The sequence below is a fragment of the Dermochelys coriacea genome, chromosome 1 (genome assembly GCF_009764565.3).
Source record: "Dermochelys coriacea isolate rDerCor1 chromosome 1, rDerCor1.pri.v4, whole genome shotgun sequence".
Taxonomy (NCBI): Eukaryota; Metazoa; Chordata; order Testudines; family Dermochelyidae; genus Dermochelys; species Dermochelys coriacea.
In genome coordinates, this window is record NC_050068.2 from 200,786,868 (window position 1) to 200,803,199 (window position 16,332).

General features: G+C 42.7%; 1 protein-coding gene across 2 annotated transcripts in view; it reads right to left on the reverse strand.

Moving 5' to 3' along the window:
* The window catches only part of CFAP44 (cilia and flagella associated protein 44), a 77,895-nt gene that overhangs the window by 11,230 nt on the left and 50,333 nt on the right, over positions 1-16,332 (reverse strand). For both annotated transcript variants that reach the window (XM_038412846.2, XM_038412824.2), the window contains 8 exons: positions 16,016-16,146; positions 14,658-14,851; positions 13,999-14,179; positions 12,513-12,690; positions 6,483-6,986; positions 5,602-5,805; positions 4,303-4,498; positions 2,052-2,162 (listed from right to left, as the gene is read on the reverse strand). In XM_038412846.2, the coding sequence (XP_038268774.1) occupies positions 2,052-2,162; positions 4,303-4,498; positions 5,602-5,805; positions 6,483-6,986; positions 12,513-12,690; positions 13,999-14,179; positions 14,658-14,851; positions 16,016-16,146 (1,699 nt within the window). The remainder of the gene's footprint in view (positions 1-2,051; positions 2,163-4,302; positions 4,499-5,601; positions 5,806-6,482; positions 6,987-12,512; positions 12,691-13,998; positions 14,180-14,657; positions 14,852-16,015; positions 16,147-16,332) is intronic.

The window sequence follows — 16,332 nt, forward strand, 5'->3', positions numbered from 1 at the left end:
TTGGGACAAGCAACCTGGGAGGGGGAAACTGGGGCTGGCTGGGCTAAGAGATGGATCTGGGAGCCAGCAGGGAAGTGGAGGGGGGAACTGAGATTAGATGAGGAGTGGGGGGATACTGGTAGTGGATGGGCAAGAAGACTAGAACAGAGAACCAGTTGGGTGGAGAAAGGAGTGGGGAGGGAAAAGAGATCTGACAAGGAGCCAGGGTGCATAGGGAGAACAGGGACTGGCTGGGCAAAGAGACATGGACAAGGAATTGATGGGAAGAGGGCGATCACCTAATATTGGACAAGGAACACAAGAAGGGAGATTGGGACCTGGAGTCACTGGGAATGGGGAATATGGATGGATTGGGGAGAGAGACAAATCAGAAGGGGAGCCAAGAGGTGGGAACGGGAACTGGAACTGGCTGGGCAAGAAGACGGGGGACAAAGAGATGAGAGTTGCGGGGAGGGGACTGGGAATGGCTAAGGAGAGTGGGACCGAGATGGGGTGATAAGGAGTCCATACTATCAGCTGAGTGTGTCAATTAAAACACTGCGCATGTGTGAAAGACAGCAGACTTCACTTCAAGTCAAGTAAATGTACAAGACAAACCCCAATAAGAACACAAGCAATTAAAGATAAAAACGCAAATTCGATTATCTACCTTCTCCTTGCATCAATAATTTGTATTTTGCAGAAGATTTTAACTGTCTATCAGGATTCTCCTCCCACCACAGTATAGAAGGAAAGAATATGGATAACAATACAGTTATCAAACTGACAAAAAACAGTTATAAAAATAGGGCAAGGCAATTTGCTAATCAATTCTAATTAAATCAGAAATAAACCAGCCTGAAAAGCAGCCTTTTAAATGGTCATAAAAATACACCAGGCCAAGCTCAAACATTTACTAAACATTTACTAAACTAATGGTTTTACTCACTCAACAAAATAAGTTACTTGCCTTTGCTGACTGGGTGGGTATGATTTTACAAAGGTGCTGAACAGACAAGTTTAAAAATAAATAAAATCTTTAATCTTTACTGGTAAATCCAAGAAATATGGCTGGCGATGAGCAATTATGGCCTCTAGATGGCAACAAAGAAGTTAATTTACACTCCAAATTAGGGACCATTCAGGATTTCCATGGGACGAAGGCAAATCATAGCAAAAAAAGTTTATTCTTCGTGTTTCCATGGTAGGAGCGTATATTACAGGCTCCAGTTCCACCCCTCAGAGAAAAAACAGTCAGGGAATGGGAAATAGTCCTTCACTCAACAATTAATTCATTGCACTTTGTATTGTACATTTAGCTGACTTGTGTGTGATGATCATCACCACACTCCTCTGCAATAAGTATTATACTACAGAGGGGAAAAGACTCTCAATGAGTGTCTACTACGTAGGGTCTCTCACTAGGTTAGTGGCAGAAATGGGAAGAGAACCCAGATCTCCTGGTATGTTGTCCCCCGTCCATAAGTATTTCAGTGTTGGCAACAGATACATAATGTTTTGAAAAAGAAACCTACAGTATTGAGTTTTTTGTTCCTTTTTTTTCACAAATAAAAAATTGGAAACAAATACCAGTGCAGCCCCACTGGCTCTCACCAGATCTTGTTTAAAGTTAGTTCCCTTTTAGATTTTTAAGAATTAGATTTTTCCTCCACTTACCTTCTCCCCAGAGATGATAATTGAGGTCCCCTAGGCTATATGTCATTGCACTGCAGCTATTATAGGTCGATGAAGCAAGGGAATACTGAAATGTTTATCTATGTTTATCTATTGCAAATGGTTGCTACTCCTCTTTACAAATAACCAATTGCTATTTAACACACAGGCCAGATTCTGTCGTGCTTACTTACATTGAGTAGTACTCTTCTCCATAGTGGTCCCATCTGCATCACTGAGATTACTTAAGGACCAAGGTGCTACTCAACAAGGGAGGGGAAGAGTCTGGGCCATAATAATATTATTAAACCTAAGAAAAAAATCCTGTTTTTGAATTTAAATTCACAGTGTTATCCATAAAGCTAAACAAGTAGAGAGCACCAAAATGGCTCACTTACTCTTTGGGCAAACAGAGTCATCAAAGACTTCATCTTCAGATCCTGAATCTTCTTCATCGCTCTCCAAGCTAGACTCATCATCACTCTCTTCATCACTATTCTCCTCTTCATCTGGAAAAGGAAAGCAGTATTGTTAGCACTCAGAAAACCCTGGTTCTAATCTGTGACAGGCCTGCTGGCTGTACAGCATGCCAATGGAACCCTAATGAGCAATACCATACTATTGGCTTTCAAAAGCTAAATACATCATTTAAAGAGCACCACCGATGGAAACAGTGCTTTACCAAGCACTGAGACCATAGTCCTACAACTGACAGCAGATGGCCAAACTGCTGCACCTGCACAAAGCCCTGTTGAAGTCACAAAGGCTCAGCAGTCCACCCAGACACTGCCAATTTCAAGATCAGGGCTTCAGATCCATTCCAGGCCCTGAAGAGTTTGTAGTCTAAGAATGACACAGCAAATAAACCCTTCAAAGTAACTGGAAAGAGCTAGTTTCCCAGAAAGGTGGAAATTATATATTTTGAACAAGACAAAATGGTAACTGGCTACTGCTCAAGGATTCTAGTTTCCCTGTTAGATACATTGATCTCACTAGCATAAGCCCAGACTGGTACAGTATCTCTCATTTATATACAGAATCTTACCTATACAAAAAGTTGTCCTATTAAAGAAATGTATACTGAGTTGAAAGCATTCAGCGGAAGTTAATTAATGCTGGCATTTACACACAGCAGGTATCAGGCAAGAGAAAAGGTGACAGTATCTTGTATTATAGGGTTATAGTAGGGACCCTAGAATTATAGATGAAGATGGATTTTCATTCTTATAAACTATTTAAGGATGCTTAAAATCTTTTGTAAAATGACTCTTTGGACTGAATTTTCTTATACTTGTACACAACCCATGAGTGAATTTTTGGGAAACTGGTAAAATGTCATTTGGCTGGTTATTTTTGAGTATCAGAAGACAAAGAAAAAACTATTCTGTTGTAAAAAATGTCAGGTTGGTTTCTTTGCACTCAGATCAGTGACTCAAATAGTTTTATTTTTGAAGTTCATACCTGCCATGGAAAGGTCACTTACAGCAATAGGTGTTCTTCTGGTATGTTATTTTTGCAGATCCCCTACTTATGAGATGGGAGAACAGTGTCCATTGAGTCTGAGTGAACACATCCCCCAACAATTCAAATGTTCTGAAAGAGGTTAGCAAAGGGACATGTGGGCCCAACCACCTTCAGTCCCTTCCACTAATTCAATGAATCCACAGGACAAAGAAGTGGGGAAAGGAATTAACAGATATTGGTACATGCACAGTTAAATAAAGGTACCTTCTTTCTTTCTTTTTTGCATTCCTTAATGTATATATCCTTTTTTTAATGTATTATAGTTATTCTGAATTGAAACCTTGGGGTTCAGTCATCTTGTGGGTTACCATTCTGCTGAGGAAATTAACTAACTAAAAAGGTGAACTGAGTGTTGTTATTGCCTACATTTGCTGCCAGTTCATACTGTATATGATCACCTCCTAGAAACCAAATGCCAAATCAAAGATAAAGAAGAAATATTTCAGATCAATAGTACTGTCTAGTATTAAACAGTTCTGAACCTATCTGCTGAGGAAAATCCAATAGACTGAGTTCTTGGAATTGATTATTAATTGATTAATGGATGATTACAGGTTGGGTCTATGATTACTAGGGTTGCCCACTCTCCAGGATTGTCTGGAGTCTCCAGGAATTAAAACTTAATCTTTAATTAAAGATTGTCATGTGATGAAACCTCCAGGAAAACATCCAATCGGTATTGGAGACCCTAATGATTACTCATTAGTCAACGGATAGATTGAAAGGGAAATTTAGTGTACGCAGACGCCAAACTGACAGCTGTCCACAGATCAGGTACAGCATAGGCAGCAGCTGTATAAAACTCCCTTTTTCCAATCAACACCTACATGCCACAACACTGATTTGAAGGAACCAAATTTTAAGGTCTTTTGACATTACACATACAATTGTGCAAGGGATGCGGTTACAACACTATTATCCCTCATGATGGTTACAGAACAGTTTGGTCTTGTAGTATAGATTGGACCTAATCATATGTTTTGTTTATGACCTGGAACCAGGTTAAAGCCTCATATCTGCCCAGGGCTTCAGCCAAGTTTTGGGATACAGTTCAGTGCCATCTCTACATTACAAGGCTGAATTGTGTAAACAAATACATAACCCTAGAGAAACAATGTATCCAACCTCTGTCTCTTTCCACATCTTTCTTCTTGACACGCTTGATCTTCTTCTTCAGGACCTTAGTGAGGAAGCTGGCAAATTTGTTGTTCTCTCCAAGGGATGCTTGGAAAGTGGCATAAAGTGCCTTCTCGCATTCCTGAAGCTTTGCAATCTCATATTTTTTATCCTCCATCTGTGAGAGGTAGTTGTCTAATTTCCACTAAAAAAACAAAAACAAAATGTTTGTAATGTAAAATGTAAAACAACTCAGTACATTAGACTGATAGAGAGCTGTAAAGCATTAGCCTTTTACACTGTTGTCAGCACCTGTTAGATCTTTTTAGCATATATGTAAAGGCAGCAATTCCTAGTAGTGAGAAAGGGATTGGAGGTCGGGCTCTCTGATTTCTACTCCCAATTCTCTGCCAATCACTTGCTATGTGATGCTGGACAAATCACTTCCCTTCTCTGTGCTTCAGTTTCATCATCAGTAAAATGAGGATAATGATACTGACCCACTTTATAGTGAAACCCACTATATAAATGCTAATTATTATAATTTATGCATTTCAGTTGTTGAATTAAGAACAATTTATCTGTCTAAAGAGAGAGACAGACAGACAGACTTGTTGAAATTGGTAGCTTGAAATTTGATTCACTTTTTTTTCCTTCTTCCTTAATCTGGGCCCCAATCTAGCAAAGCACATAAACATCTGTTTAATTTAAAGAACATGGTTCCACTGAATTCAGTTCTTCACTGTTAACCAAGTTCCAACTGCAGAGGCAAATTCTCTGTGAAGTTACACTTGTGTTACCCATTTGAAAAAGGAAAGGGTGACACAGATGTAACCCTGGGCAGAATTTGGCCTGAAGAATCTGTTACTGAAGAGCCAGAAAGATCCCAGCTTGAATCTCAGATCCCAGGATGAGTTAGTAGGCCTTGGAGTTTGCAAAATCACCTTTATATTTGTAAAGAAAGCAAATCTGATCTGGCGTCACTGAGAATCAATAAAGGTGGAGCTCCATGATGCTATTTTTACAGTCACCTTCCAAAGGAGAACTGCATATTTTAAAGTAGGCTATAGATTTTAATTTCACACTTCCAATGGTTTATAAAAATACAAGCATGAAGGGAAAGAAGAATCCATATTTAAAGTTAAAAGGACTGCCCTTATATTATCACCAAATGTTTCTTAGAATTCAGCACTAAGAAGTTGGCTGGTGCATAAGGACAGCAGAATGACATTCCTGCCTTTTTTTGGGATGTTTATTTCCAGGCCCACCAGTTGCAGTAGTAACAAATCAGATGCGTATCCTACATACTTGCATCTCTTCCACCTCATTGGTGAGGCTGTTGACACACTCCTGGAGAGTGTCCTCATGTTTCTCAAAGTTTTTAAGGAGAAGCAGCTCCTCAAACCACGTGATGTGACGTAGGTCAGCACACTTCATCTGTGTGTCCAGCTTCAGCTTCTGGTGCCGCAGGAGGTGGAGCTCAGCATCAAAGGTGACCACCAGTTCATTGATCTGGAATGTGGGAAGGGGCAGAAGTGGAGTGGGAAAAAAAATCATGAAATGAATCTAAATATGCAAGGCAAGAGACAGGAGCAAAAAAGAAACATCTCCTGCCTGTTAAACCAACAACTTGCCAGCAACATTTATTATGAGCTACTTTGGTATTCAGGATAACATTAATCCCTGGGAATGTTTTTGATATCCATGGAGCAAATATAAGAATCAACAGAAATTCCACAGATGTTTCAATGCCTCCCATCATCCCCAATTAATCACTTTTCTATGCTGGCCTACACTTCCATGTAATCTCCTGCCTGCTGCAGCGGTAGACTCATGTTACTGACCTCCACCTCATCCACCCTCTTGCAGAATATCTGCCAACTTCTTCCTTAGGCAGGTACAACAGTTTCAGCATCAGTATCTGCCAAAACTAGATTAATCACAGGTTTTCTTTCAGAGTCAAGGTAATACCCACAATGGTGTTCTAGTGCTCTCTCTGAAGTTTAACGCACCAGCTGCACAGTTTGTTCTAGTGGACCCTCCTGGACTTCCAGAAGGCAATGCAAAAGCCAAAAGATGCCACAGCATCAGTGGGACAGATGTAAAGAGAGGTCTGTGAACTGGTTTTGTTTTGGGCATGGTAGGGGCAGTCCCCTGAAAACTTGAAAAGTTCCCTTTTATTCTCCTACCCTCTTGATCAAGGTCTCCTGAAGGTAAATGTTTCTGATCTTCTCCTGTTTTAAAATTTCCAGTTCCATTTCCGTTGGCTCTGCCTTTTCAATCTCAAAAACCTTTGGTTGCATTGGGGTGACTGAGGATCCTATTCTCATTGATCTCACACTTGAGGCTCTTGAGGAGGAGTCTATTTCTTTTAGAGAAGGTGCATGAAGGAACTTTCCCCCAAACACTGTAAATGATGCATTCTCTTCCACCTGCTCAGAGAGCCTCTGCTTGTTCTCCTCCTCTTGTTTGAACTTCAAGAGAATATTATTGTCATACTGGAATTTTTTTTCTGGAGTCTCCTCCAGGTGTAACTGAGGGATCGGGGGAATAGGAAGTTGTTCAGATGCATCCAAGGCTGATTTTATGGATTTCAGTTCTTGGACCAGGCAGATGATCTCTTCAATAACAGCCACCTTGAGGTCCCTAAGGGAGATGATCCATTTGTTCATGGTCAATTTCTTTTCATGGACCTGCAAAGAGGAGGAATTTTAGTGTGACTTGCCAAGGACACTTCTACAGCATAAAATCTTCTCTGACACAGGACTCTGATCAGTGGTTTGTCTAACTTAAACAATCCTGAAGGGTTTAAATGCTTAACACAATAGATAAAGAGAGGTTACTTATCAATAATTGTTGTTCTTCAAGTGTGTCACCTCTGCATATTCACACTTATGGGATTAGCACGTCCTGGCACTAAACTGTGGAATCTTTCTAGTGAGAAGGATCTGTTGGGGCCACGCACACTCTTTCCCTTGCAGAAGATTCCGTGGGTATCAAAGGAGGAGTGGGGCCCCAACCACACTTCAGTTCCTTCCAGAGGCGGCAGAAGTTCACTTTGAATGGGGGCAGGGTGTAGGCAAAGTGTGGGGACAGCAGAACAGAAGGAGGAAATTGGGGTCTCTCTCTCACCAGCAATAACTGCTCCTGGTCCTGGTCCTATCACCCCATTTCTACATGCTTCCAGGCCTTATCCCAGGTGCCACAACAGCTGTTCCAGTCTCTCTTGGTCCTGGTCTCATCTCCGCCCCCAGCAGCTGCAGAGCCCAACCCAGCCTGAGCAGCTGCACAGTTTACGAAATGCTAATCTATGTTTCTGCAGAGGCAGAAATATAAATCAGCTCCCACAATATTTCAGTTGCAGGGGAACTAGCCCCCACCACTATCCTGGTTCTACAGCTCTTGGTTTCTTCCCTTATTTCAGAATGCTTGATCTGAGAAGAGGGTTAGGTGGACAGGGAATGTAAACATGCAGAGGCACCACTCTGAAAGAACAATACTTACAAGTAAGCAACCTCCTTTCTTCTTTGAGTGGCCTCTGTATATTCCCACTCATCAGAGATTAGCGAGATTAACAAATTAAGTTTTCCCACAGGCATCCTCACTACATGAGCACTCAGGTTCAAGTACATTTAAAACAATTTTAGGCATCTGTGCCTGAAACAAAGTTACCTGCTAAATTCACCAGAGGATGAAAACCCAAAATCTTCCTAACATTGCAGCAGAACAGGTTCCAGGACTAAAGCATAAGACTAGAAGTAGCATCAAAGGGTCCAATCTAATTATAACCAAGACCTTTGGTGCCAAGGCAGGGTGATCCCAGGAGTGGCTGCCAAAATTTCTCTCTCTCTCTCTGTATTGCTTCCCTGAAGTTTGGAGGATGTTAATGTGCAGTTGAGTCAATAACAGCCTTGGACATTTTCAAAGTCAGAGCATCAGCATCAGATTAGAAGTCTTAGTTATTTTCAGAGACAACAGTGGTATAGCACTGAATGAGACTCAGTAGGTACCAGAGCTATCTCAGTCTGGGCCTGGGAAGGCGTTTCCAAGGTTTCAGAGTACAGAGAATGTCTCTCCACTCTAGGACATCTCTGTTAGGGAACCCAAAGGAAGGGGTCAGGACCCAATAAAGGGAGTTTGAGGTCCTACTCAGAACCCCAGCCTGGAAACATGGACTGTTCTACTGATTTTATCTGGAGGAATTCCCACACAAAGAATGCCAGAGCATCATCTGATTATCCTGGAGATCTGGGTATTGCTGACCCTAGGTACTAATCTACTTTGACAAGTGGCTTACCCAAGAAAATGGTGCTCAATCCTTGCCACCAAGCTATACTGGCTCAGTTGGATCTATGTATCCTAAGCCACTTGAGTTGGGTGCAAAATCACTTCAACTAAGGTTGACTTTAGCACCAGGTACATTGTACACCAAGCCACTTAAAGCAAGTGGCTCACCAGTGTCAACTGCACTGGATCCTCAGCACTAGACCTGGTCAACTCAGAAGGATCCAGAGATCTAACACCTCTTATACTGGCGCTTGACCACTTCAGGCATGCAGTACACCAGCTAACAGTGCTTAGCACCAGCCTCAGATGACCCAGAGGGGAGAACATAAATGCCATGTACAGTGGGCACCAGACTACATCATCAAGTGGTTCACCAGGATCCATGATACTGGATCCTAAGCACTTTTTTGGTTAACTGAGATGAATCTATTGATGTCCATGGTGTTAGAACCTTGGTGCTCAACTAGATTGACCTGAAAGGACCTGGGAACCTCAGCAAAATGGTGATGATGCCAGGATGTCAGCGCTGAATTCAGTTGATCCAGATGCACTGATAATTCTGGAACCTTGGCTCCAATAGGACCCAGGGACTGCAGGATCACATTGACACACTGAGGACCTAAGTGCCAGATTAGCTCAGCCTGGAGGAATATGGGGTCCTCCGCATCAGGCTCACTCACTGGGAAAAGATCAGGGAGATGGATGCCACTTAAAGAGGTCACAGAGCCACTTAGGCTAGCAGACGTATAAAATTGATGCTGGACTTACACATTACCAGACTTAGTCAACTGGGCCTGCGGAGTTTCCCCGATCAGCAGGGGTATGTGAGGAAGCCCTCCTATCCCTGTAGGCCACACAGACAATTCCCAGGCCTGACAGGTACTGTTTTTTCTTGAAAAGAAAGGCCGACATGCACGAGCTGAAATTGTGGAAAAGCAGCATCGCTTACCCCATAACCTCAGCCATGCAGAACACAGTGCCATCCACAGCCTCAGAAACAACTCTGACATCATAATCAAAAAGGCTGACAAAGGAGGTGCTGTCGTCATCATGAATAGGTCGGAGTATGAACAAGAGGCTACTAGGCAGCTCTCCAACACCACTTTCTACAAGCCATTACCCTCTGATCCCACTGAGAGTTACCAAAAGAAACTACAGCATTTGCTCAAGAAACTCCCTGAAAAAGCACAAGAACAAATCCGCACAGACACAACCCTGGAGCCCCAACCTAGGGTATTCTATCTGCTACCCAAGATCCATAAACCTGGAAATCCTGGACGCCCCATCATCTCAGGCATTGGCACCCTGACAGCAGGATTGTCTGGCTATGTAGACTCCCTCCTCAGGCCCTTTGTTACCAGCACTCCCAGCTATCTTCGAGACACCACTGACTTCCTGAGGAAACTACAGTCCATTGGTGATCTTCCTAAAAACACCATCCTAGCCACTATGGATGCAGAAGCCCTCTACACCAACATTCCACACAAAGATGGACTACAAGCCGTCAGGAACAGTATCCCCGATACTGTCACGGCTAACCTGGTGGCTGAACTTTGTGACTTTGTCCTCACCCATAACTATTTCACATTTGGTGACAATGTATACCTTCAAATCAGCGGCACTGCGATGGGTACCCGCATGGCCCCACAGTATGCCAACATTTTTATGGCTGACTTAGAACAACGCTTCCTCAGCTCTCGTCCCCTAATGCCCCTACTCTACTTGCGCTACATTGATGACATCTTCATCATCTGGACCCATGGAAAAGAAGCTCTTGAGGAATTCCACCATGATTTCAACAATTTCCATCCCACCATCAACCTCAGCCTGGACCAGTCCACACAAGAGATCCACTTCCTGGACACTACAGTGCTAATAAGCGATGGTCACATAAACACCACCCTATATCGGAAACCTACTGACCGCTATTCCTACCTACATGCCTCTAGCTTTCATCCAGATCATACCACTCGATCCATTGTCTACAGCCAAGCGCTACGATATAACCGCATTTGCTCCAATCCCTCAGACAGAGACAAACACCTACAAGATCTCTATCATGCATTCCTACAACCACAATACCCACCTGCTGAAGTGAAGAAACAGATTGACAGAGCCAGAAGAGTACCCAGAAGTCACCTACTACAGGACAGGCCCAACAAAGAAAACAACAGAACGCCACTAGCCATCACCTTCAGCCCCCAACTAAAACCTCTCCAACGCATCATCAAGGATCTACAACCTATCCTGAAGGACGACCCATCACTCTCACAGATCTTGGGAGACAGACCAGTCCTTGCTTACAGACAGCCCCCCAATCTGAAGCAAATACTCACCAGCAACCACACACCACACAACAGAACCACTAACCCAGGAACCTATCCTTGCAACAAAGCCCGTTGCCAACTCTGTCCACATATCTATTCAGGGGATACCATCATAGGGCCTAATCACATCAGCCACACTATCAGAGGCTCGTTCACCTGTGCATCTACCAATGTGATATATGCCATCATGTGCCAGCAATGCCCCTCTGCCATGTACATTGGCCAAACTGGACAGTCTCTACGTAAAAGAATGAATGGACACAAATCAGACATCAAGAATTATAACATTCAAAAACCAGTTGGAGAACACTTCAATCTCTCTGGTCACTCGATCACAGACCTAAGAGTGGCTATCCTTCAACAAAAAAGCTTCAAAAACAGACTCCAACGAGAGACTGCTGAATTGGAATTAATTTGCAAACTGGATACAATTAACTTAGGCTTGAATAGAGACTGGGAATGGATGAGTCATTACACAAAGTAAAACTATTTCCCCATGGTATTTCTCCCTCCCACCCCACCCCCCACTGTTCCTCTGATATTCTTGTTAACTGCTGGAATTAGCCTACCTTGCTTGTCACCATGAAAGGTTTTCCTCCTTTCCCCCCCCCGCTGCTGGTGATGGCTTATCTTAAGTGATCACTCTCCTTACAGTGTGTATGATAAACCCATTGTTTCATGTTCTCTGTGTGTGTGTGTGTATATAAATCTCTCCTCTGTTTTTTCCACCAAATGCATCCGATGAAGTGAGCTGTAGCTCACGAAAGCTTATGCTCAAATAAATTTGTTAGTCTCTAAGGTGCCACAAGTACTCCTTTTCTTTTTGCGAATACAGACTAACACGGCTGCTACTCTGAAACCTGTTTTTTCTTGGTTCTTTTAACTTAAGAAGCATGTTTTGACTAACTGCCAGTCTAACTAATTAAAATGAAAAAGCCCCCAAAGGGCAGAAGAAAAGGAAAGAAACTGATGAGGAAAGCCTTGAGAACACTGCATGTGCTCCATGCTCACTGCACCTTCAGCAATTAAAAGGAACTGAAGGGCAGGTGGGGCCACACCCATTTTATACCCTCAGAATTTTCCACACGGATGGGAGGGGTGAATAGCCCTAATGGACCATGCTTACTAGAAAGATTCCACAGCTCCATTGCAGGAGGCACTAATCCCACAAATGTCAATATGCAGATGCCACATAAAGAAGAACTGTTAATTCTGTTTTTATAATGGTGCAACATGGTGGGGGAGGGGGTTAGGTCACTGAGTTTCTGGAGAAAGTTTATTAACCTCTGCATGGTAGTGTTTTTGGAATTATGCAAAAGATTGATGTTTCTATTAAAGGGCGGGGGAAAATCAATTCTCCTGCTTAATATATCTGCTTGGTCAATGAGGGCCATTTGAGGATTATTCTAATGGGTATGGATTGATGTAACCTTGGGCTAGATGAAAAACAAAAGCTTGGCAAAATGACCACCAATGTGCAGTTAAAATTGACACCACACATGGTCTGTCCTTAGCAGTCCTCTATCGTGTCACTTTCAAAACATTTTGCAATTGCTCATTTTCTAGATAAAATTTTTTTCCAAAAAGGGGAATCCATTTACATACCGCCACCTCTAACGACCTAAGCTGCACCTTCTTCTTCTCTGCGTTCATACGCATGTGCTCCGGGATCTTGTAGTTTGTGGCTGTCTTCAGTTTGAAATCCCCCATGTTTTCCTGAGCCTCTTTGATGTCCTGAACATCCTTGGGGTTCTCATAGTTGTCACTGGGTTTGCTCTTGTATCTGCCAAACACCAAAACCAAGCTGAAATTCTAAGGCTTCCCAAATCTCCCACCTCTGTGCTTACCTTACCCATTGATAATGCCTGCTTTGTGCAACAAGGCTTAGTAGGAGAGGCAGGTGTCAGTGGAAGACTAAGCACTACTTACAAGGAAATATCAGTTGTTTGGAAGAGTTTATCTATGTGTTTAGCGGGAATGTCAGAAAGTGATCCATACCTGGGGACGAATGTCTCCTTCAGTTTTGAAGAGAAAAACAAACATGCATAGGAAGATGTGATTTTTAAAAACTAAACAAATACATGATGTAGCTCTGCCATTAAAGGACAGATTCAAATAAAACCCTTGAATGAGGCTCTGGGCTCGGAGAAGACCCTTGTATAGCAGTGAGCAACAAATAGCATTCTATAAAGCCGATTTCAGCTGACAAAACACCAAACGAAGAGGAGACTGCACCACCATCTGTAGTGCCTCCTCTGATTCAATACCTCAAGCCATGTTAAGACCCAAGGAAAGGGTAGGGCAGGAGAGGGGATAGGAGTTACATGACTAATTCCACTGATGTGCATAGCACATGCTGCTGACTTTCTCAGAGAGGTGGTTCGCAAAGTTCTGCTTGGCTGCAGCATAGAGTACAGGGCCTGATTGTACAGTTCTTATCCAGTCAAATTCTCATTGACTTCAAGACTTTCTTTCTGCCTCCATTACTGGCTCCATTCATGCCAATAAGCTATACATTAAGTTTGAAGAGATTCCTGTTTTCCATGCATTTTGAAAGACTCTTGTCATTTTCCATTTTAAGAGCAGAACCAGCAGGGAAAGGAAAGGGACAGGGTGACATGTATGTACACACATGCTAACATAATGTTTATGATGTTAGTGCAAGTGGCTCACCCACACTATCGCTGCTCAAGGGGTTAATCAAGGGCTGACCCAGAAGTCTTGGTGGCCCCTAGCCAAGATGTAATTGGATACCTCCAATAAGTACTCCCTGCTTCCTTTTCCATCACCTCCCCACCTGTTTGAGCAACCTACCTGGTCATTGATTGTGTCATTTAGCCCTCCTCATTGATATTGCTTTAAAAGAGGAGCCGTGGCAGCCAGCACAAAAAATTCTAAGGTTCACTTGAGATTCAAGGGCACCTGCTGTCCATAACTGACATTTGGAGCTAATTAGTTTTTAAACTGCCCCCTTAGAATAATAGGGAATTATACAAAAATATAACAGTAGCATGTAAGAGCTAAGTACAATTATTTGACCACAGACAAAGGCAGGACAGTGGAAAGATGCACTTTGTGATTCAGGACTTACAGTTCATCCCACTCCTTCCTTCTTTGCATAATCTTAGCTTTGGCCCTGTCTGCTTTCTCCATAATTTTTCTAACTTGTTCAAGTCGGTTTCCACCAAAACGTCCTATAGCACCTTGCAGCTGCGGCCTTTTCTTCAGCTTGTCAGCTTCCATCTCCTCTTCAGTAACTCCAGCAGCCTGACCTAAAAAGAATGAAGTGGGTGTGTAAGCATTAGGTATTTTTATGTGACCTAAAAGCAAGTCAAGGCTACTGTAAGCCATACTGGGCCAGCTCCTCAGCTGGTAAAAATCAGCATAGCTGCAGTCAATGGTTCTTCGCTCATGCCATATTATCAATCAGTGAAAAAAACTAATGCTGTGCAACCTTGTCTCCCCTTTGGGGTGATGGGTTTTTGCCAACATTGACTAGAATGTGGAAAACATCTGGTTCTAAACGGCACAGGGTAACCGTTGACTGAGAATGCAATGTGGTGACGGAAACAGAACATGAAGATAACTCTGTGACCAGCTTCTATTGCCAAGTTTCTTTGCTTAAAAGTGATGTGATATACTGCAGTCTCTTCCATTCAAGCTCAAGAAAATAAACAAGGTGAAATGAAGGTTGGAAAGCACATTATGGTAAACAGAATGGCAGCATTTAGGCCTTTGCATATGTCTTACTTGTCTCTTTCTGGCTTTCTCGCCTTTGCTCTGCTTCTTTTCCTAATTTGCTTGTTCTCCTTTTCCCTGTTTGACTTTGTTTTCTGGCTTTGTAGTACCTCTCAGAGATTGCCAGGAGCCTATATGTAGAGATTTGATGATTACTTCCTATAGCATGAACGACCACTGTGTCAAATTCCAATGTGTCCCGAAACCTAAGGAAACAAAATAGAGAACATTCATTATTGTCTGATTTCTGCAGTAGCAGTATATGAAATATTTTCTTTCTAGCCTATATTGCTGTCCCCAGAAGGCTTAAACAATGCATTATACTAATTAAACATATTACACAGTCATAGTATCTGCAAACATAAAACAACAGGTATCAGTGCTATGACAGAAGTACTGTCCACTGACATCATGAAATCTAGAAATGGACCTGCTCAAGAGTGGGCAGGGAGGAATAGCTCAGTGGTTTCAGCATTGGCCTGCTAAATCCAGGGTTGTGAGTTCAATCCTTGAGGGGGCCATTTAGGAATCTGGGACAAAAATGGGAGATTGGTCCTGCTTTGAGCAGGGGGTTGGACTAGATGACCTCCTGAGGTCCCTTCCAAACCTGATATTCTATGATTCTATGTCAACAATACCTCATCCACCAAAATGGTGTCTAAGGCATCTGACAGATCTAGTTGAACCAACATAGATAGTTGATCTTTGTCGAAAACCAGAAAAATCACTTAGCAGAGCAATCTCTATATCAAATTCAGGCCTAAAACTAGACTGGACAGGGTGAAGGAAATCTGAGGAGTCCAGGAATCAACAGAATTTTATCACTACAGCATTCTTCCCCACAAAAGGAGATTCCCAATAGGGTTTTAATTGGTGAGATTCCTCACATCAGGAGATGGTTTATTGAGCAGTGGTCAAACAATCTGTTCTTAAGTAATGCTGGTACACTGTCCTCCTAAAAGGAGACAAGAACCATCTCTTCCATAGCAAGCTCAGTTTGTCCCCAGCTGCACTTCACCACACATGAAGGACATGGGTTCACTACACAGTTTATTCCTCAAAGTTCCACCAGCACTTCTAGAACCCCAGCAAATGTCACTGGCTGAAACTCAAACAGAGCTGTTCCCCCAAAACCTGGCTCTGATGCCATGGAGGTGGATAGCACAGTCCTGATTCAGTAATAACCTGATTTGCATATCAGTGCTTCCCTAACCTGTGTATGTTTCAGACCAAATGAGAATACAGTCACAAACAGGACATAGATACACTTTAGTTTATGAAGAAAATGTTCCTTTGTTCCTCAAGGCAGATGGAACTTAGTTAATGAAAGATCTCAAAATGGAGGAGGGTGAAAGAAAGGCAGTCCTTACCGACTCTGCAATTTCTGCAGCCCAATGCGGTGCTTCTCCTGATCCCAGGCCAACTCTTTCTGCACTAGTTGGATTCTCTGTGCTGTCTGCCTATCCATCTCCTCACGGATTCTGTGGTCCATCTCAAATTCCTGCAGATAGATGGGAAACTGTGTCATGGCATGCTGAATGCTAGGCTATGACAGTAGCAGTGGTTAGGTTTAAGACATATTTTTGTTCAGACATAGGAGTTGATGTGTATCGACCCAACTGCTCACTCCAGCAGCTGTTCACCACAGTGGAGAGAACCACGTTCTTCCAAAACTCTTCTCTAATGT